Below are 23,220 nucleotides of genomic sequence, written 5' to 3' on the forward strand. Positions count from 1 at the left end.
AAATGTACACAGATTTAATGCTTGGACTATTGTTCAAACCTAATATTAAACCACATATTTAAATACTAGCACAATGAATCACATGTTTGTGATTTTCAATGCCACACCACGTCCTCACGGCACATTCATTACTACCACCAATGCTGCAGGAACCACGAGTGACGCAAAGCCCCTAAAGTTCCAAAGATAACTCTGATCCAGCTCAATGTCAGGCGTCAAGCGCACAGAGAGACGCCGCCGACACAATGCAGCCCAATCAGGCCAGTGAGTGAGGGAATTACACTAGCAGAAGACTTCTTAAAGAGAATCACGCCTTCGTTTTTCTGCTCCTTTCGGCATCCGGCCTCAGATATGAAGAGGAGACAAACTCGCGGGTTTGACAAAGCCGCCTTAAGTTGCCAGGCCGCATTAAGGGGTGAGAGGCATGCTGAAAACACCACTTCAACAGCGCAGGATTTGCTTGGCTGACAGGTCTCAGCCTGCACAGCTCAGAATGTAAAGGCAAATGCTCGGATAATAGCGGTGTAACGATACTCAAATCGAACCAAAGAACCGAAATACGCCATCCACAGTACATACCGCGGTACTATCATGGCCTACCCCGCCCCCAGATGAGGCAATTGTCACTTGCATGTCATTTCAATTTAAATATTGAAGCTATTTTAACCCATAAACTACTGGCGCACTCTGAGACTCTGCCATGGATAAATTAAATAAAATAAGCACTTTTTTTTTGTTGCATTAATTAACATCAACTAACAAAGAGCAATTAGTAGTATTGTTATTATTATCAAGTTAAAGAGAATTGAGTGTTCTTTAGCATTGCTGGTGCCATGGCATGAACCCTAACCCCACAGCAAAGAAAACCGAACCGTGGCTCTAAAACCATGATATGAACCGAACCATGGCACTGGTATATTGTTACACACCTTTCGGATAATACCTTTAAACACAACCCTCAGCGGCTGCCACCACACCTCCTGCCTGGGCTTATCAGCACACTGGTCGAGTGTGATCCCCAATTCCTCACCCCACTCCTGGACAGGTGGACAAATACATGAGCTGTGCTCCAAAACCCAGTGAGCTGCCTACTCGGACAGCATTTGAAGTTGACTCCTGAAGCAAAGACAATAGACTATATAATAATGCATGATTATGCTGCCGTTTAAGTTTCCTCATTTTAACCATATGTGATTTAACTGCATAATCAGGGTGCATTTGGGGATGCAAGCATAGATATCAGAAGTTAAACACTACTAAACACTTCCACCAAGTACTGTACATTTCCAAAGTAGGACAGAATTATTACACACATTAACTAAGAAAGATGAAAATATTTATATTTAAATAAAATATTTAAGGCAGATTGGGGCAAAGAAGCTGAAATTTAGATCTCAAACTGACATTCACAAACTTTAATTCCATTACCTTCCGCAAAAAGCAGCTAATTAATTTTGCATTTCTACACACTTCATCTCTTCATATAAAATCAGATGACGGTGCAAAAGAAAAAAAGAAGAAGAGGAAAAAATAATAATACCATTTGGAATAAGATTTCACACCTACCTAAATGGAAATTAGTTATTCAGAACATTTTTAAAAGTACCCTTAAAATGACATTAAAAAAAGAGAGGAGTTTAGCAAGTACAAAGTTAAAGTTGCTGAAGCAACGTTTCCTAACCAAGTCCAGTCTTCTCCAAAATAACACCGTCATGTGACATGAGACAGAGAGAGAGAGAGGGCCTTCAACAGCAGTCAGAGACAAGTGTGACATTTCAGGATTCATATCTGTCAGAACATTGCATAAAAAATTTAACTGATCTTCAGTGCTTTAGTAACGTAATATAAACCAAACTCAAAAATATATAAAATCTATTAATAATTCAATATAATTCTCCAGCATGCCTGCGAGCGATCTGTTTGTGGCTCATCACGGTGGTGACCCGTCAGAAACACATGCTGCTCATTCCACAACAATCCCAGCAAGAACAGCATCAACTAAACCAACCACAGAAACACACATCACTCACAAAACACTGCAACACTCACGAGTACTCCTGCAACAACAAACTGAATCATGCAGAAAATCTCCCCAAACTAGGGATGGGCGTTTTCCGCAAATATCACATTCGAATATTTGAGCTCACAAAAAACGAATATTCGAATATCCGTTTATTTAAATCAAGTTTAATGAGACAGACGTTATTTTTCAGCAATATTTAATGTTTCCATCATTTTGAACAAGCTTCCACACAATAAGCTTGAACATTACACATCGTGTTTTGTAGCTGAAAACATTTAACAATGCATGCAAACAAACAAAAGTATAGATAAAAAACGTAAAGCAGCCTGCAGCAATTAGGCTATTGTAGAATGTAGCCTACACTTAACTTTTAAACTGTCTTTTTTCCTGTTGTTTTACATGTTCTTGTTAAGAAATACGGGCATGTAAACATGATCAGGGGAAAGTCGGCTCCTTAGTCTGTTAACAATAAGGCCGGCCGTGGCGAAAACGCGCTCTGACGGCACAGACGTTGTCGGGACTCACAATAACGTTGTGCTAAGCGAATATGTTTTGTGAAGCGCTTAGTGTATTGAAGAGGAGTTTTCACTGCATTCTCCAAGTTAGCGGTGTTTATTCATTGCTTGAGAGATGGCGCAACAATGTTCTTGAATTCGGTCACTTTCTGTGGCTCTCCATCGCATATTTGAAGTACTGTAGAAGACCACAGTTCTTATGGGCCTTTCACATATCGCGCACCGCGGGTCATGTGACAAGAACCAAACATTCAGCTTCATCCTTTCCCGTAACAACATTGAAAGCTCAGCAAAGATGAAGGAACAGCTGATAAAAGCTGTATATGGATTGCCATTTAGAAAGAAATTTAGCGCTTTGGAGAAGGAGAAAGAGGTGCGCCTAGCGTTTTCCACGCGTTTTCAGGCATGATATGTGAACGGCCCGTATTCATTAATTAATAATTTTTTGCTTCCATTCATCTTCAAATATGCTGTAGAGAATCACAGAAAGTGACCAAATTAGGTTTAAAGTGACCAAATTAGGCTTTTATTTGCATAATTCGAATATCATTTTTATTGATCTAATAATTAGAGCAGAACGAATATTCGACTATCTGTGCACACCCCTACTCCAAACCACTGACTTTAAAGAAAAGGCTGCCTTATTAATTTACATCAATGAGATACTGTGTGAGCCTATTTATTAGTCATAATAAGACCTTTTAAAACTTAAAAAATATAAAAATACATTTAAGAACTTAAAGACTCTCATCAACTCAACTGAATGATAAATCCAGGTAAAAGCTTTTTTTTAGATTTTCACACAGGAATTATAATTTTGACCAAACATCAATTTTACTAACTTAAAAAAAATAATTAATTAAAAGCACATTAAGATGTTTATGTGAAAACTACAACAACAAAACTACAAAAATCAAGTTTGTAATAATCAGGGAATGTTTTACACTAAATTAATTAATATCCAATTGATTTATAAATAATTTAATAAAATGGCTGATTCAACTTTGGATACCTGCAATATTAAAAATTTTATATAAAATAAAATATTAAATATAAACAATAATAAAAAAATTTAATTTAATAATAATAATTAAAAAAAAAGATTACTGAAGGATTTTTAGAAAGTGAACTGAAGACACTGTAGGATCTGTAGACATCACAGTATTTCTAAATATCTTTATATTTCTAAACTTATTTACCCAGTTTTTCAAAGTTGTATTATCCAAAAGCACACAGTTGTATCATACAGAGAACTGCATTACCAGCTTTTGATTTTACCAGACGAAACAACAAAAAGTGCCATTTACTTTCATTTAAAATGATAAAATGACAAATACTGCATAAAGCTGATGAAGCAACAGATATAAAACTGAAAAATATTTCATATATTCTCTTTAATCTCTTCTCTAATTAAGGAATTAGAGTTTAAAATCATTTTACATCCATCAAACTGCAATAAACAAACTTCTCAAAAGAGTTTCATGTCAACTACTCTTAAATATCAGTCTAGAAATGCAAATCACACATACTGAAGAAAACACTGCATACAATCAAGTTTTAGAAGTCGAAAACGATCACAGATCTCTGCCAGGCTTGTTAAAGAAAGTGTTCTGACCTTTCCGCTCCGAGCGCTTCTTGCGTCGCCGCTTGAATCGGGTCCTAACGAGGCAGTAGTAGGCCCCCAGGCAGTGCGCGGCGTCCACGACCAGGGCCATAGCTGCTTGACCCGGACGCAGGAAGCTACCTGACTGCACTGTTCTGTGTTTCTGAGGCTCTCAGTGAAGGTGTGCAATGCCAGCCCCCTTCCCTCGCTCCACACTTTCAGCTCTACCACACACACACACACACACATGCGTGGTCTCCACTCCCTCCTCTGCTTTTGGTACTTGGTGAGAGGAGAGAGAGAAGCAGGAAGCTCAGAAGAGAGGACACTGGCAGAGCTTCACAAGGCTAGACCGAGTAAACACAGACTGCTGGAGAGTTTGTGCTGGATTTGTTTCCTCACATCCCTTCTCGATCACGTATCCTGCTATTTTACCTGAGGCAAGAGCAGTCTGCTCCCATCAGTCCAGTCCATGACATCATGGCAACTTCAGCCAATGAAAAGCCTGGGTTCACATGGCCAAAAACAACATGTTTCCTCCCCTGACATCCTTTCACCAAGACTACTTTCTTTGCCAAGAAACTGCTTTTATTTCACATTTCAGTTCTTGTTCTGCTGCAGTACACCCTGCAATGCAACTAAAACCATAAAAAAATTATTCCATACTTGAAATAACTTCAATGATGTATTAAATGTAATAACGATGTCTTAAAATAAGAAACTTTAGATGAAATAAACATAACAGACAATTATATATATATTATAATATATATATATATATATATAAATTTAAGTAGCTAAGATTGTAAAACAAGACATCAGAGATTTAATGCATTCCCGCTCACTTTCAGCTGCGTTAAAGCGTTTTTTTTTTCACCCATATGTCTAATACTTAACAGTCATCCTTGCGTGCTTAGAGCAAATATTTGATTTTGGGCTACAGCGAAATCTGTTAAAAAGTAAAAAAAGAAATCCAAGATTTCCAAAGTTAGTGGTTAAAAAGGATCTTAGAAATTCAGTTTTAAACTAGCCATGATCACTAGAATATTAAATGTAGTTGCTGTTTAGTGCAATGAATGAAATATTTAAACATGAAGCAGTCTGGATCTGCTCACTGGCTCATGTTCAGTTTCAGTCTGAAAATCTGGAAGAAACTCTAGCGCCATCATGAGGACAATGCAAACCATTGCGCCTCATCCAGTACTTTCACAAAACAGAAAACGCTCAATTCACAACTATTTAAAATAAATAATAGCAATCATCAAGGTTTTAGTACACTAACATTATACATCTATAAACAGTCTCGAGATCTTCAAAAGCCTTTAAAATTACAGTAACACAATTACTATAGTCCTTCAGCATCACAGTAATGAAGAAAATACTGAACTGATACTGATACTGAGTGTTTTAAAAGCAATAAAGGTGCAAATCTGATGTTCTTTAATTAAGAAAATAATTCAGTAATGTTATATAACTGTCAAATAACTCAACAATTAACATCATGAAACAGTAGCTAGTTTTGGGACATTTAAAAAAATAAAAATATAGAATAAGAAAAAAGCATACAACTGTGTTTTCAGACCTTCTGATGCAAAACTTGGTACCAACTGTAAAGATTGCAAATCTTATAGAATAAAGGTTTTTTTTGTTTTTTTTTGACTCTGTGTATAAAAAGGCAAGATGGTAGCTACTCTGTAGACTGGGATCATCTATCCAGTAATGTAGCAGGTTGACACAACAGAACACAGAAGCAGACTGTGTGAATGAATCAAAGATGTCACTAGGGTCAAAGCAGGCTATGTACAAGTTTAGCTCTCCAGCGCCTCTAATGGAACTACAGCACTACTGCAAACACTTTCAAGCATACAATGACTGTGAATAAAAACAAACAAGCACACTACAGACACCTCATCAGAGCAAGGATGTATTAAACTGAACACAAGAGGCATTACATTTATAATTACCTTTTAAATTATATTAAAATAAAAAACTTCTTTCACAATATTACTATTACACTGTATTTTTGAACACAATAATTGAGCCTTGGTAAGAGACAAGTGAGTTTTTGCACAAGCACACACAACCTTCCTGGATTGATTTATAGAATATAGCCAAAATTATTGCAGTTACATTCCTTTCTTTAGCTCAAACAGTAGAGCCGGGCACTAAAAATGACAAGGTCATGGGTTTGATTCCCAGGGAAAGCAAAAACTGATAAAATTTGTCCTTTGAATGCAATTTAAGTGTCTGCCAAATGCATACATGTAAATATTGCAAAACCCCAGATAAAGATACACACCTGGGTTTCCACTGGCTGTCAGAACTGGACTACAGCTTGATCACCCAACCTGAATAGACACAAGAAAGAAAACAGAAATAAAGAACTTAATATCAAATATCAGTATAACTCGATGCATTTTCAGATCTACCACAATGGTACATACATTTCTACCTATTCCACAACATCCCTTCACAAACACATTATCCACTCGTATACTGCCAGAAGAGTTTAGATGTTATCTCCAGCTACTGCAGATTTCGTTTCAATCCCCTGTCACGTCACCAACTTTCCAAGTTACCAACAGTCTCCAAACTTTCCCCTGCAGGTGAACGCCACAAAACATGACCCAACGGCTGTGCTAAACGCATCAGGTGACGTGTCGTGAGCATGAAAACAATATGACCTCCGCTATAAATGTGCCTCATAAAAGTGAAGAGGAAAAATAAGAGTCTCTCTTTCCAAAGTCCAGAATGGAGTCAGAAGGGAGATGCAAAATGAGGCAAAGAAAATAAATATGAGTGATAATCACACAATAATAGCCAGTCATATGTACAACCAGGAAAAGGAAAGCGATTCCCTCCTTTGAGTTCCTTAAATCACAGTTTGTATCATTAGGAAGAGCAAGAGCAGCAGAAAGATGCTTTATGGAGGAAAAATTAAAAAGCAGCCGAATAAAAAAAGTGGCAAGCCAAACAATACATCTCCCTGCAGCACATTTCTTTAACCCTGACAGCCTCCTTGTGTTCACTGAGGACACAGTAGTGTTTTCTAAAAGCACTGTTTAGCATCTGCGCCGCATTAGTGCCGACTCTACAGTTGCACAGCATCAAATATTTATTTACCTGTATCGTGAGTTTTGCAGTGTGAATTGAATGCAATCAGAAAATAATACAAACAAAAAAAATACAGTGTTTTTCTATTTCACCTTTCTTCATGATTGCATGCAAACTAAAGTGATAGTTTATCACTGAAAAATGCATTTTTGACTGATTCTTCACAAAAAACGGCAAGAGTTATTTTCCTGTAAATTGGACTGCAGGTTCCCACACTTGAAAGACATAATTCACCCAAATATACAAATTCTGTCATCATTTAATCACCCCGATGTCATTCCAAATCTGTATGACTTTCTTTCGGCTGTGGAAAACTAGAAGATATTCTGAAAATGGCTCTGTTTTTGCCAAAAACAATAAAAGTTAATGGGGTCTAATGTTATTTTGATGCCAAATTTCTTCAAAATATAATTTTTTGTGTGTTATGCAGACTTATTTGCAGACAGGACAGTGAAATTATGCCAGAATTTTCATTTTTGGGTGATTTGTATCTTTAAGCTGTGGAAACACTGTAGTCCAATTCATAGGCAAATAACGCTATGCTGGTTCTTGTGAAGAATCAGTCAATAAAATGCATACATTTTCAGGTTGATCACTAGAGGTTAGCAATCTGAATCATTCTAACAAATTACTGAATTTGTCTAAATAAAAATGAATACCAGACATAAAATGTCTCTGTGGTCTGACCAATCTCAATGAGTATTCAGTGAAGAATTCAAGGAAAGTGAACAAGAAAAAGCGACAGAAAAAGTTTCCTTTTAAATGAAAAGCTCAGATTCAGAAAGCGAGCTGTAAAGCATATGAATCACATCTTTCACTTATGGCCAGCTGAGTTCAGCGTAGATTGAAGAGAAGCACTCAGTATCTTTCTGAAGCTACCGTCAAAGAGAACAGGTCAGCCCACTGGGAAACCAGTGAGAAAGTACAGACGAAAAGTGAGCCTTGAACTTTCTAAGGTCAGTTGCAGTCTGCAGTTTCTTTCTAAGAAACATGTCTGAGATGTTTTAAAAGTACTGCATTTTAGGTCTTCTTTAACTTGTTTTCAAGTGAAAAAATAAAATAAAAATCATTAGTTATCAAGCAAAAAGTAGGAAACATAGATTGCATCATATCAGTCTTTTCTATAAATTATACATTAACTGAACATCTTAATTCTAACACTCAAAATAATCTAAAAGAAATTTGTTGGATCAACTGTAAATCCTGTGGCTTAACTGGTGATAAAGCAAAGCCACTTTGGGAAGAAGCACCTGCTAAATTAATGCATTTATAATCCCAAAACAATATTTTAGTCAAATGAAAAAAAAAAAAATAGTTTCTGATCTTACAGCCATTAGATACCAGAACTGAAAGACTAACAAGGTAAGAACAGTATTTGTGTCACAGGGTGGCACTGTTGCCCTTTTCTTTCTGGTATTTCCCAAATCGTTTCTGCACATACAAATGTAAACAAGCTTCGACTACTTTAACAGAGAATATCAAAATCAAACTCATCATGCTGTTATAAGCCAGAGAGCAGCCACGCAATGCACCGCAATCCACAATTTAGATTATTGTGTACCACGGTTAAAATGTTCAGCGGGGATCTTTAACCAGCACAGAGCGTCAGACGACAGGCTCCTCGGTCAGACTAAATGGGTTGTGAGAGTCACGCATGTTTGGATCCGAGGGCCTGAACTAGCTGTGGAGGACAAAAGGCTAATTGCAGATACACTCTTCATTACAACGATAAAATGACTCCTCCGTCAAGCCTTGCTTTTTATCAGTGTTCTAAGAAGAGAGACAATAACGAGCTCTAACTGTCCTGTATGCTCACTTTTCTTCTTGTGAAGCTTTGCAGGAATAGTTCACATGAAGAAGGAACTTCCCATTCAACAAAGCTCTCAGTTACATTTTTTGGCACATGCAATTTTAGCAGGTAAATAACATCTCATCCAATTACAAGCCTTCTCAATTTTTGAGTATCGCACGCACATGCTAAGTGGTTTCATAAATCACAATCCTTCGGCATGTCTTCTACACTATTCGACTGACTCAAGTTAAGGTGAGGATGAGGACAGTTTTAATGCTGCCGATGAAACTGAGAGAAATGCTAAGTAATCACCATTGCCATTTTCAGTTAAAACAAAGCACAGGAATTCAATAAAAGAACACATAAATCACACCTTCAGACAGAACAGAGAGTTCTCTAAGAGAGAATAAAAAATACAGATAAAGGAATGAGGAGTCCCTGCCAACAACAGACAGCTTAGGTGAGAAATCAGTCGGGGTTGAAACGGTTCCCATAAAACAAGAACCGTACGGTTTGCAAACCACAGCTTGATACATCTCATTACCAGGGTACATCTAATGTTTAACCTCTTGAGTAATAAATGATGTCTATTTTTGAAACTAATTACAGCGATTCTCTCCACTGCAGAGGTTCTGTACAGTACAGAGAGGAAATTAACTCAGTTGTAACAATGAAAAAAGCACGAGGTAGCCAATAGCCTTGTTGGGCGAATCCTCCAACACACATCGCGGTTATGCTTTCGGCAACCCAAGTTGAATGCCAGCTCTGTCCCACAATAATTCCTGTCTGCTCTATATCCAAAACAATCCAAATTATAGTGAAAAAAAGATAAAGCACAAGTTGTCTTTTATTCAGAATGTAAAAAATGAAAACAGACTTAAAGAAATAATATTACTTACTATTGTATAATATTTTGTAAATATACAATAATAATATTAATCATATTGTTAATATTAATAATTATTAATAATAAATACTTATTATTATTTATTAAGTTTACTTTAACCAAGGCACTACCACCTTCTTCCTAAAGGTGGGGCATGCACTCGGACTCATTGAAACATACAGAAAGGAACTTCTATTGTATGTGCTGGAGATTACATGGAGGTGAAGGCTGCCAAGAAGATGCTACAGCAGAGTGCACATGGAACGCAGAGAAGAACAGAGGCATTCTCACTGTCAGTCATCGCCAGACTCTGAGGCTTTCCTCAGGGTGACAGAACATGCTGAGAGTGATAGAGAATGAGAGGGCAGGAGATGCAGACAGGCTATTTTCCCACAGGGAATCATGTCTGTAGATCCTCATGAACATGACGTAGAGAGAGCAGAAGCCTGTGTGCCCATCTCTGCTGCAATGTACCGCCAGAACCCCCCACCCCCCCACCCCAATCCTCCTCAGAGCAGCTCTCCTGGCAGAGCGGGCAGGAAATATAGAACCATTAGATGGTGAAAAAGACATGAGGGGAAAATTACTGCTGCTGCCCCAAGTGTGAACTTCCGACAGCAGAGTCGGTAGGATATAATTTTTTTTAAAGATGCCTGGCTAATATCCTCAACATCCTGGTTTGTATTAGTTACCTAAAGTCAAAGCAGCATATACAAGCAAGGCATAAACATTGCAAATATAGCCTACACCACAGACGTGTAAACACTTGGTCAAAGTGTACCTTGTAAACTAGCTCCTCTCTAACATCAACAATTTTGGCTCCCGTGGTGGGAGTGCAGGTATCATGGGGCATAGTAAACTTGTAGGGTATTGCTCAGTGTGTGCTAAGTAGAGGAGAAAACCAATACCATTCACAGACGTATGACCTTCTCTTATTCTCCAGTTACACCACAAGGGATCGAAAGCTTCGGCCCATTAGCAAGAATCATTAACACAAGTCTAAGTGCAAGTGGTCTAACACAACAACAGCTCTGTTGTAGACTCACTGGCTCCAAAGTAGGAAAAGCTGTTCTGGTCCTGATAAAACAAGGCAGAGGAAGAAAACACACACACACACAGTGGCTTGAGTACCATTGCTGGTGACTGTGTGAGTTCTTGGCAAGGTGTCCACTTGGTAGTCCACGTCTGACTGTACATTGCAGGACTGGGCACGAGAATAATGCTTTGCTGTTTCTCCTTGGGAAAAACAACATTCCCTGGTTTCCAATAAGACGTGAAAACTTTCTCAAATGCTGACTGAATCAACACTGTCAACTCCCACAGAAGCTCCAGAATGGAGTTTGCGACAACCAGAGCGAAGCAGTGGAATAGGTCTCAGTGTGGAATGTCACGTAAGGCCATGTTTAATATCCTTCCAGAGACCTACAAATCCAGATCCATTCTTGCACCTCCACTCTTTACTTAAACTTGACAGATTCGGGTTGTTTGTATGCGTGCGTTTTCGTATTCCCTGGGGCTTGCTATTTGGGTCAACACTCCAGGGAGAAGCAAGGATAGTGTGCAGAAACCAGCGGGCTGACACAGCTGGAGCTCATGGAACCTGCCAAGTGACACCTGCAGTTCTGAAGCCAAGGGTGTGTACCCAACTTTACCACCTGGACACTGATCAGGCCTTCGGGTCAGTGAGCAAACTCAAGAGAAGACCCTTAAAACCAAGAGGGTGGGCTGTCAAATATGCTTTGAGCATAGCACTGTGGTGCGGCAATTGCTAAACTTTTCCTAAGCCTCAGAGGGTGGCCTTGTACTGTGAAAAATGATAATGACGCAGTGCAGCTTGTACCCAAGAAAAAAGTCTCCCAGGCCAGGACAAACGAGGGAAGTACCATAACCCCCAAACAAAAACTCAGCTCCAACAGAGCCTGCTCTGTATATTCATCAATAAGGCTAAACCTGTTTCTATTGAGCTTTTGAGTTTTTCTCTTTGGCAGAAACCGAAACCCAGTGATTAGTGAGGTCCAGCACCAACCCGTGACAATCCAGAGTAGCTACACCTCTGAGGATAAAATCTTTCACAACACTCTTGACCGCTCTTGTTGGAGCAGCAGAACAATGCCTGTGAGTTTTTTTTCCCACGCATGATCTCCTGAGGTACTCCAGCTTGTGTTACAGCAGTTGTGTTTAAGTAGGCCAGGAGTGACTGAAAGAGTAAGCTAGGAGGATCTCACACTGGGCTCGAGGGGGAACCATCTAAATCAGATCAATCATAAGCATACAGCAACCATAGTCCCAATGAAACACAACCTTTAGATGATGAGATGGCAGGTGATCATACAACAGCTCACAAAATAGAAAACAGAAAGCTCTATCTTTTCCGATAAGAACCATTTCAGGTCTTGGAGTCTCTACTATCAATTTGATAGGTTGAATCAGGTGTGTTTGATTAGGGAGATGGTGTGTAGTGTTGATGGGACTGCACGATCAAGGTTGAGAAACACTTTTCCAATTACAATCTAACCGGCTAAAAGACTGACCGATCAAAAAGTTTCAATACTACTAAAGCCTGACGTTAACTCTATAGATCAAAATAAGGCAAGAACTCTCAATATTATGTATTCAAGACTACGGCATTAGGTAAAGAGAAAAAGGAAGGAAACCTTTGAATGGTGATGACTGCAGTCTGTAGAGGAAGGCATAGTTTAAAGCGGACTGCTGGTCTGCCCAGCATCCATCTCTCAAATCAGTGGGCGTACTCCAAAGCAAACAGCCATTTCAGCTGAATATGGAAGTAAAGGCTGCTCGTAATTCCTCAATAGCATCATGGGGGAAGGGACAGTCTGTGGCTGCGGTATAAGACCCTGTTCTCCATCCCATCTGCTTCAATCTTAATCTCACAGAGATAAGACAAGCTTCGCTCCATCCAACATCAACATCAGGCTGTGTTCTTATCTGTCTGTAGCCCAACACTATACAAGATCTGGCCATCTACGCTACCCCCAGAAGCAGCAAGCCAAACCCGGGCAACTGTTCGCCTGACAGAAAGACTGATATCCACAAAGGGTTCATCCTATCTGCTGTATATCATTACACATGGAATTATTTTCAGAGAAAACCTCATTAACCCCACCTGCAATTCAGTGACACAAAAAAAAAAAATCACGTAAAAAATCTGATCAATCATTAGCATACAGCAACCATCGTCCCAATGAAACACAACCTTCAGATGATGAGGGATCAAGTGATCATAGAAAAGCACACAAAAGAGAAACCACAAAGTCTGCTTGTGTTTGCACTGTGCCAACATTTATTTTCTACAGGGTTGTTAAATGTATAAAAGTCCCATATTCATGTTTTACAGAACTCTTTGATCACATGCTGCTCTTGCTCTTGCTCTCGGAGTCTCTCTGAAATATTTACAAGCTCATTGAGACGTCAGAAGGCAAGGGGCACTTTAGTTTAATTTTAGTTTTCAGTAGCAAGTCACAAATGCTTTGAAAAAACTGCTGCAGTGAGCCAACGGGATGAGGTTACATAATAAATCTGTGCGCAAGAGTACATGACTGTACAACCAGAGAACTCAGGGTACCAGGATTCATTCGTGGCATTTTAATATGGTCAAGGATATGTGAAGCATGGTTAAGCATAAGAAAAATTGGTACACTTTTAATTTAATTTGGACTTTCAACTGAGCAACCCACAGGAAGCTACTTTGGAAAGACAGGAAGAGGAATTTTAAATATAAGAACTGGCTCACTTTCATCATTTGGATTTGAATTTTATTGGCGACAACTGCGAAATTCATCACAACAAATGCATTCTGGGAAATTAAATCAATTTATCTATCCATCCATCTGTCTGCAAGGCCTATAAACACTTGAACTTTAAGGCTTTTTAAATTTTGCTAAATTTTCAAACAAGTCTGTCAAGTCAACATTCATAATCTGTATTCACAACCTTTGCTTTTCCAGTTAAATGTCTATTAATTTTCCTTACGTTGATATTAAAATTGCAATTCTGCATCCTGCATGCTACCTCAAATTCAATTCAAATTCAGAAGCTGAGTTTTCAAAGTATATACAAAAATCAGAACATAATATTTTCATACTATTAGCAATCTTACAAATGTATTCTCTTTGAATCCGCTACCAAAGGTCCAAAGGAAATGGAATAAGTCCATCTAGGCCTAGAAAACTCGTAGCCAACTTCACAAAGTAATTTAGTCATGTAACCCAAACTCACAGAAACAAACAACATGCTTTGCTACTCCTGAAAATCAATATTCACTGTTCATATTTTACATTCAAGGCATCACCAATAGATTGGCAACATAATCCATTACGATGACATTTTCTATCATCTCTCTTTAAACACATCATCACTTCTGCTCGAGGCTCTAATCAATTCAGTCAGAGCCTTTCCGTGGGGTCAACCATGCAGAACAGCAGCAGCTGTGACGAGGTAATTTGGAGCCTCCAGCGGCACCCGGTGATGGGCCACAAGGCATTGTGGGTAGATTCTCAATGGCCCTCAATGACAAACGGAGCTCCTGTGAAATGGAAACACACTCTGGTTTCACCTCAGTAAGAAAAAATAATGAGAGACTATTACGAGAGGTTACTCTGCTCATGTTAAAAGACAAGGTACGCTAAGTGTAATGTGCCCAAATGACAATTGACACAGAGAGTCAGGTCCCAACACCGGAGGGATTTATTTAACCCTTCTTGCTACGCTGAAATTCTTTACCTGTTTTGGTGTTTCCAGGTCAAAAATGAACGGCCTCTTAAAAATGTATTGCAAATCTCTTATTATGGCATTTCAAAATCAGTAAATCTTATATTCAAAGTTTTTATCAACTTGTTTTCTTTCAATCAGCACTGGTGTTGAATTTCACTTTGAAACCAAACTAATCATAGGCCTCATAGAAGTATGCTTATGCCCCCGAGTTTTTTTTTTGCCAATGTTCACTTAAAAACTGAGGTGGCATAACTTCAGATCAATGTGGCCTATGATCAATCAGTTCCAAAAAAATAAAGTCAGCAAGCTTTAGTCCAATGCAGTAACATTAACTAGTCTCCGGGTCAAAATGACTGGAACACAACATGAGGGTAAACCAAAAATTATTAATCTGAAGGACTCAATCATTTGTATTAAATCAATCAAACTTTTCCATGATGTTTCTGCATCCTATTTTTTTTTTTTTTATGTCTGAAGGTTCAATTTCCCATTTATTGGAAAACAAAGATCAGCACAGTCTTCAGAATTGCTTTAAGTATCCCATTATTCAAGTATCATGTGATCACCTGGCACACTGACCCCTAATCAGAGCTCATATATTCCATCTGTGCTACAAACCAACAGCTGAGGCCTTTTCCTCCTTTCATCCACTCCTAACACAACAACATCTGACACCACCTCTGATCAGATAGCACTGAACCACCTTCTAGACACCGTGCATCAGGACTGTTTCATGGGCTACGATTTCAAATATCACATAATAAATCACGCAGACATATTCCTCCCCGCAGAAATGCCAGTTGTCCCTTGGAGGAGGAGTCTGAGAACAAAGCCGCCATTCTGCTTTTCTCAAAAACAGATTTATTATCAGAAACGCCTCCTCCTTCCCTTGGATCCATTTCAAATCAAGCCTGTTTATGAACTGAATTATAAGATACTGAAATGCCTATGTACGTCCGTGGTTCTAATACACAGGAAGGTAGTATTTATCCAAATGCACCATGGGAATTTTGTCTATGATCACCCTGACATTTCATTACATTCAGTTTGCCCTCTAAAGGAAAGGCTGAGATTGAAACAAAGACTGTGTTGAAATTGATTTTTCTTTCCACTGGGTTACAAAGGATATATCTTTGTTATGTGTTGAATTCCAATGAATAAGAGACGAGACTTCAGTCATTAGTACAGGAGGCCTGAGAGACAGACACTCACTCTCATTAATACATATGGATATTTTCCTTCAGGGAGCTCAGGGCATCATTCATCTCCTGTGGTTTTTTTTTCTCCTCAAGCACTGCTGTGAAATTCCCACACCGCTGAACTTGCAAAAAGCTCCCACATCCTCGAGCATGCCAGGATGAATGAGCGATCTACCGGTAAGTCACTGGAGAACTGAAAATGACAGGCTTGAAAGGAAAAATGTAAGGCATGGAAATGGCTTTTTGGATTGTTTTAACTCTGGCAAACTTGAAGAACATTTCTAAATGTTACATAAAGACACCAGTCAAAAAACAAATCCTGGGTCGGAGCCGAGGCCTAGTGGTTAGTACGCAAGCCTTAAACACGTGGGACATTTTTGTTTAATGAAACAACAACTTTTGCTGTCAGTATTTACACATATATATATATATATATATATATATATATATATATATATATATATATATATATATATATATATATATATATATATATATATATATAACTTTCATTAAGATAGTGTAAATATATATATATGAAAGTTTAGGGTCAGCAGGCTTTCTTTTTTATTATAATTTTTTTTCAGCATTGATTAATTAAAATTTATCAAAAGTGACAGTTAAGACATTTGTAACACTACTAATTGTTCTACTGAACTTACTATTCATCAAATAATCTACAGAAATATTAAGCCATACTTTTTTTATTTTAAATATTGATAATAATAACAAGAACTTTTTCTCGTGCCGCAAATCAGAATATTAGAATTATCATGTGAAAAGTGGAGCAATGATGCTGATAATTCAGCTGTCATCATAGGAATAAATTCTGTTATATATTAAATATATTAAATATAAATAATTATTTTAAACTGTACACATTTTAAATTGCAATAATATTACACAATTTTACACTTTATATATATATAAATCATGACTATGAAAATTGTAGAGTCACACTGAAGGCATCAAGGGCTATTTGACCAAGAAGGAGAGTGATGACCTGGCCTCCACAGTCACCGGACCTGAACCCAATCCAGATGGTTTAGGGGTGAGCTGGACCACAGACAGAAGGCAAAAGGGCAAACAAGTGCTAAGCATCTCTCAGGGAACTCCTTCAAGACTGTTGGAAGACCATTTCAGGTGACTACCTCTTGAAGCTCATCGAGAGAACGCCAAGAGTGTGCAAAGCAGTAATCAAAGCAAAAGGTGGCTACTTTGAAGAACCTACAATATGACATCTTTTCAGTTGTTTCACACTTTTTTGTTATGTATATAATTCCATATATAATTCCACATGTCTTAAATCATAGTTTTGATGCCTTCAGTGTGTATCTACAATTTTCATAGTCATGAAAATAAAGAAAACTCTTTGAATGAGAAGGTGTGTCCAAACTTTTGGTCTGTACTGTATATATATATTTCACAAATTAACTATTACATTTTTATCATATAAATTAGTGAATTTAAAACACTTCTTTCAAAAACATGTAAATAAATAAATAAATAAATAATTACATTTTACCAACCCCACAATTTTTAAAAGTAGTGTAAGTAAAAAAAAAAATGATATTTTACTATATACATGCACGCACACACACACACACACACACACACACACACACACACACACATAAAACAAAGACAGTGTTGATATAACTGTATATAACTGTATATAAGCTGTATATAGTCATATTAAAACTAAAGTGATTATTCAGTAAGAATATTGGCATTTACCCAAACGTGAGTTCATAAAAAAAAAAAAATCAAATAAAAAAGGTCACAAAATCAACCGATGATTTTCTCATGAGACTGATTCAGATCTCAGTGAATAACAACCTACATTTTTGGTCCGTACGAGAATTAGCGAGCAAAGTGAAAAACATTCTACTGATAAATGATATGGTGTATGAGAAACTAAACAGAGTGAGCTGTAGATATAACTCTCTATTCATTTCTTCATTTCAGCAAAACCAAGCCTGTGCGCTATCAATACAAGCATATCAATTGTTAAAAGGAGCTGTATGATGAGAAGTTTTTAAATACATTCTCTTAAAGGGGAAAAACATGTGTCCTGGGATCACACAGCTCTCTGAAATAACAAAAACACTGGTAGGAAGCCCTGATACCGACATAATATAATATTCTACACGCTTCTCCATTAATCACAGTAGAGTGGACTGCTAGGAGCAAGAGAGAATGGTGAGGACACAAACAACAAAAGAGAGAGAGAGAGAGAAGAATAGCTTGTTAAGGCCATTATTTGACATGAATAGATGCTGAGGTCATGTTCCTCTTGTGTACATCGGCCTGCACGAGCCGTGGTAGTTTGAGAAGTGTGGTGTAGTGCAGAACTGTCTGATCCTTTTAATGGGGAGCTCAGAGGCCAAAGCCTCCAGCACTGCTCTCTGCTCACCTGCTCTCCACAACCACACTGCAATTTACTCCTGCAGGAGCCCAACGCATACACAAGCAGCTGGGAGAACACTGAGCCATCAGTTTGTCAAGCAAGAAGGGAAAAGGAGAAGAAAAAGGGTAAGGAAGGGAAAGAATGGGAAATGTAAAAATATTTTAATAAACGTAGGGTTGCAATGGGGTTGAACATTTCTGGTAAATTTCCAGAATCTTTCCAAAAATCCCAGGCATTTTCCAAAAAATCTTGGAAAGTTTCCAAAATTTCTGCAAATTTCCCTAAATTTACTGGACTAAATAAATGACAATTCAAAAAGAGAAGAAAATAAATAGAAAAAGTGTAAAGAAATTACAGATTACAAAAGAAGAAAAAACTAAATAAAATTTTTTTTAAAAATGGTTAATGACAGAATAGAAAAGAAAGGGGGAAAATAAGAGAAGAAAATTAAAAATAAATGGTCCAAGGAAAATTCCATTAAAGGGTTATGATAAAAGAAAAAAAATAAAGAAAGAGGAAAAGCAAAGCAACGACAAGACAATAAAACCAATGAAATTAAACAACAGGGTAAAAACAGCCAAGGAAATTAAATAAAAGTGAAAAAGAAAAGGTGATCAAATTAAAAGCTAGAAAATTAAAGAGGAAATGAAAAAGTAAATGAAAGGTGAAAAGGGTAAGGAAATAAAAAAGGCAAGGAAATGAGAAAGGCAAAGCAAAAGGAAAGGAAAGGGGGGAAATGAAAAAGCAAAATGAAATTTCAAAAGGACCGGTCAAAGGAAAAATAAGGAAAAGGAAAAGCAATGAAAAGAAGTAAATGGGAATTAAATGAAAACAGAAAAAATAAATGAAAACGAAAAAAGAGAACAACATTAAAAAGAAAAGGGGAAATATGGAAGTGAAAATACAAAAAGAAAAGAAAAATCTGAAAGAAAATGGTAAGGGAAGTAAATAAGAAATGCAAAGCAAAAGAGAAAAAGCAATAAAGTAATGTAAAAGGAGATGTGAAAGAAAAGAGAAAGGAAGGTCAACACAAACCATCAGAAGCTGTGCATCCGAACTGATTTTACTACAGTAAACAAGATTGCAGCCGTGCACCAAAACCACAAGAACAAAGAGATGAGAGAAACAACGATCCAGAGAAATCATCAAGTTTGGATGCTGAGGCAGACTCACTCAGCACGAGTCCACATATAGCATCCAAACACACAGACAAGCACAAGCAAAGCGCTTCCTCTCCCTACACTCATTCTGTCAGTGGGGCGCTCTCCCTCAGGTCCTCTGTAAAAACACCTGCAAGTCGGCATTTGGCTATTTCGACTCCCATTTCCCACTAACATAGAGTGTTTATGGTTAGTGGTTCCAGAATGAGAATTGACTAAAATATTAGCATATGGTACAGCACGTGTAGAGGGAAAGTGTAAATGGCACAGCGTTTTCTAATGATGTTGAAGTTCTGTTATTAGCTCTGCGCGTAGGAGGTGACGTTTATTAAAAACAAAAAAGATGCCATTTCAGACGCGTCCCAAAGCACAAGTGCACACGAGCAGACTAAAAGAATATTTGACTCATTTATGAATGCATTAAAGTATGTGGTAAATCTGCTTTTCAAAGACAACTTAATGGGTAAAACAACAGTCCAGGAGATCACAGACGTCCTTTTCGTTTAAAATCTAATGTCATTTGGACAACTAATCCAGTCTGAATAGTGCTTTAATCATCTTGTGTGCCGCAGATGCTCATCGTAGCCTACTGAGACAGGCTCTGACTTAATTTGATCTTGAGTATATTACCATTCCAATCATATCTCGAGCTCAGGAATGCTGCTCTTATGTCCCGGTTGTGTAAGGGGAAGGGAACGGAAGGAAGAGGACACTGGAGGACAGGGCATCTGCAGGGTGTTTTCACTCTGTCACAGGGACCTGAATGAAAACTAGTGTGGAGCCACGGCTAGCATATAAATAGATAATGCCCAACAGGTTGGTACAAGGACAAATTGTCCGCACTCTGGGCAGTGTGTGTGTTTGAAACACGTTCGGGATGAGTAATGACCGTCAACTAGTGATTCAACTACCAACTAGCTGATTACCGACGGTGTCAAACTCCAAATTAGTTCTCAGTTTGTTGTTTTTTATGACATTCTTAGAAGTGGTGCTTCAATTAGCATGCTTTAATTAGTATGCTTGCCAAATTAGAAACAAGCTCCAGTTTTAAAGTATTCCATTCCATCACAGTCCATGTAACTTTTTTCTGAAAGCATAAATAAATGACATGTACAGCCCCCTAGGATATGAGTCTAATCAAACTAATTATAAAGGCCTTCCTTAAAGGGACAGTTCACCAGTTATCATTTCAAGCCTGAATGACTGACTGACATTTGTGGAACACAAAAGATGATATTTTGCAAATTATCACAATGTTTTCTTTAAGAAATTAAGATATAAACATAGCATCATAAATGTACAGTTTACATTAAAATTACATAAAAGCATCTTTTTCATTAACTTCTTTTTTTAGGCCAATTAAAAAAGTAGTATTACCGTATTTTCCGGACTATAAGTTGCACTTTTTTTCATAGACTGGCTGGTCCTGCGACTTATAGTCAGGTGCGACTTATTAATCAAAATTAATTTGACACGAACCGAGAGAAATGAACAAAGAGAAATGAACCAAGAGAAAACATTACCGTCTACAGCAGCCAGAGGGCGCTCTATGCTGCTCATTGCTCCTGTAGCATACACTGAGCAGCATATAGTGCCCTCTGGCGGCTGTAGATGGTAAGATGGTTGGTGTAGATGTAGATGGTTCTCTTGGTTCTTGGTTTTAAATAAATGCGACTTATATAACTTATATATGTTTTTTTTCCTTGTCATGACGTATTTTTGGACTGATGCGACTTATACTCAGGTGCGACTTATAGTCCGAAAAATACGGTATTACAATAGGAATGCATTTATTATTTTGTGTAAACAAATATTTTATAATAATAATAGTTTTTTTTAATTTTTTTGCAAATTGATATTTTGGCCAAAAAAATAAGAAAAGCAAACCTGGCACACACACACACAAAAAAAAAATCCTAAATCAAATCAGCTTAAATATCATAATCACATTTTTTATATATAACAATAATTTTTTTTTTACATTTATTTATTTACTTTTTCCCCCCTAAATTATTTAGCCCTAACATAAAGTCATACAGGTTTGGATTGACATGACGATGAGTAAATGATGACAATTTTTATATATTTGAGTGAACTATTCCCCAACAAATTGACAAGTTGTTCAGGCAACCAAATCACTTTCAAAATGACGCGGTTTTGCACATCCCTCATCCATTTCGTCTGAACAGCACTCATATAACTAGAATAACCACAGAGCACAGTGCCCGGAAAAAGCAGTGTAGCACTTTCCTGCCCTCTTCCTCACCTACATCCTCATCATTAATTACTACTTGCGCTCAGCCTGTCTGTAATAAATCATGTTTTTAAAACTAAAACAGCCGTTCTGGAAAACTAATGCTGACAAATGATCCAGAACCACGCTTGTGTTTTCTCTCGGTCACCCGTGTCTTGTTGCACAAGTCTGATCTGACTTTTATCCGCTTGAAATGGGCAAGATTAATAAAAGTTAGAACTAAACACTGCTGGAGATAATCACGAGAATAAAATGACCAATTTGCTATCGCTCAACACTTAGACCATCTGGAAATGGGCTTGGGGAAAATAATCTTTTATTAAAATGATTTGACATGCTTGTTCTTCCGTTCTGACTGATTTCCTGCAGAATGAGGTTGATAAAGCCTCGTGGAGGTAGATGCCACTGGTCTTGGAAAGCTTTCTCTGCCCTACGTTACTGGGACAAACACAAGATTGGAAAACTTTCATGCTGAAATAAATAACACAATATAATTCAAAATAATTATCACTATTAATACTAGTATAATACAACATCCAATTTACTGATGCAGTACTTAATCTGAAAATATATGTGATTTAGTTAATTCAATTCTTATATTGCATTTAGGAGACACATTTTCAAGCATTTTATCCTTGTGAAAAACTGCACAGAAACCACATCTGAGGGTCACAATTTATTTGAGCCACATTTTGTGTACTACATAAGTAGTGTACAATGACTGCTGGGTAAATTGCCCTCTCCACTTCCTGTGATGTGATAAATTGACGTACACTTGTTCCCTATGTCATTTGTAGTACCCTTCGGACTGAACATAAATGCTCCCTTTGATATGGAATCACACTTTTGATGGCCAAATACCCCGTGAAGTCCATTATTGAGCGACCTAAACATCCCCTGTAGACCCTAACATCCCAGTATGTGTGTACTTGTAGTGAAAGAGCAGGAGGTCATGGTGTGCGGGGATAAACAGTCTTGAGCACTGCAGAGCGGCAGATGGGGCCATGACTCAAACTATTAATCCTTTATTACACGCAAGGACGTTTGCAGAGATTCAACAGAACCCAGCCAGTCACTGACACTGGAATCAAAGAGGAACCAGAGACATTTACAGTAATCTTTCATGGACACCAGAACACTCCGAGAAGCCAAGATTCTACTATTTTACATCTTTATCCCAAAAAAAAAAGGAAATTCTGTCATCATTTAGCACAAAAAGGAAAAACAATTAAACGACGACTACTTTTATCCTAATATATACTATAAGATTTTTTTTATTTTCCAAAATTGACAAAACAAGCTTTATATAAGCGGTCCATAGGACTTCTGAACTCATGCAATGGCTTTCTGTGAGAAAGCGACTGAAATTTTAATTTAACTTTAGTTCATCACACAAAGTTATCATATCATATGGTTTCAGAAGATTTAGAATATCAACTATTATGGTGCTTTTGCATCTCATACAAGTTTTGGAACAACAGAGAATTATCATTCTCAAATGTGTCTGTGTTTTTGTTTAGTTTTTTTGCAGGG

At 37.6% G+C, this 23,220-nt stretch overlaps 1 protein-coding gene across 3 annotated transcripts in view; it reads right to left on the reverse strand.

Moving 5' to 3' along the window:
• LOC113052979 (double-stranded RNA-specific editase 1-like) overlaps window positions 1–23,220 on the reverse strand; it is a 122,992-nt gene that overhangs the window by 44,145 nt on the left and 55,627 nt on the right. The window contains exons 3-4 of one of the 3 annotated variants that reach the window (XM_026217541.1): window positions 6,441–6,489; window positions 4,154–4,779 (exon numbers count right to left, since the gene is read on the reverse strand). The exons of 1 other annotated variant lie outside the window; for it this stretch is intronic. In XM_026217541.1, the coding sequence (XP_026073326.1) occupies window positions 4,154–4,253 (100 nt within the window). In that variant the 5' untranslated portion in view covers window positions 4,254–4,779; window positions 6,441–6,489. The remainder of the gene's footprint in view (window positions 1–4,153; window positions 4,780–6,440; window positions 6,490–23,220) is intronic. One more of the 3 variants, XM_026217542.1, reaches the window with a different exon arrangement.

Source organism: Carassius auratus, chromosome 34 (genome assembly GCF_003368295.1).
Source record: "Carassius auratus strain Wakin chromosome 34, ASM336829v1, whole genome shotgun sequence".
Lineage (NCBI taxonomy): Eukaryota > Metazoa > Chordata > Actinopteri > Cypriniformes > Cyprinidae > Carassius > Carassius auratus.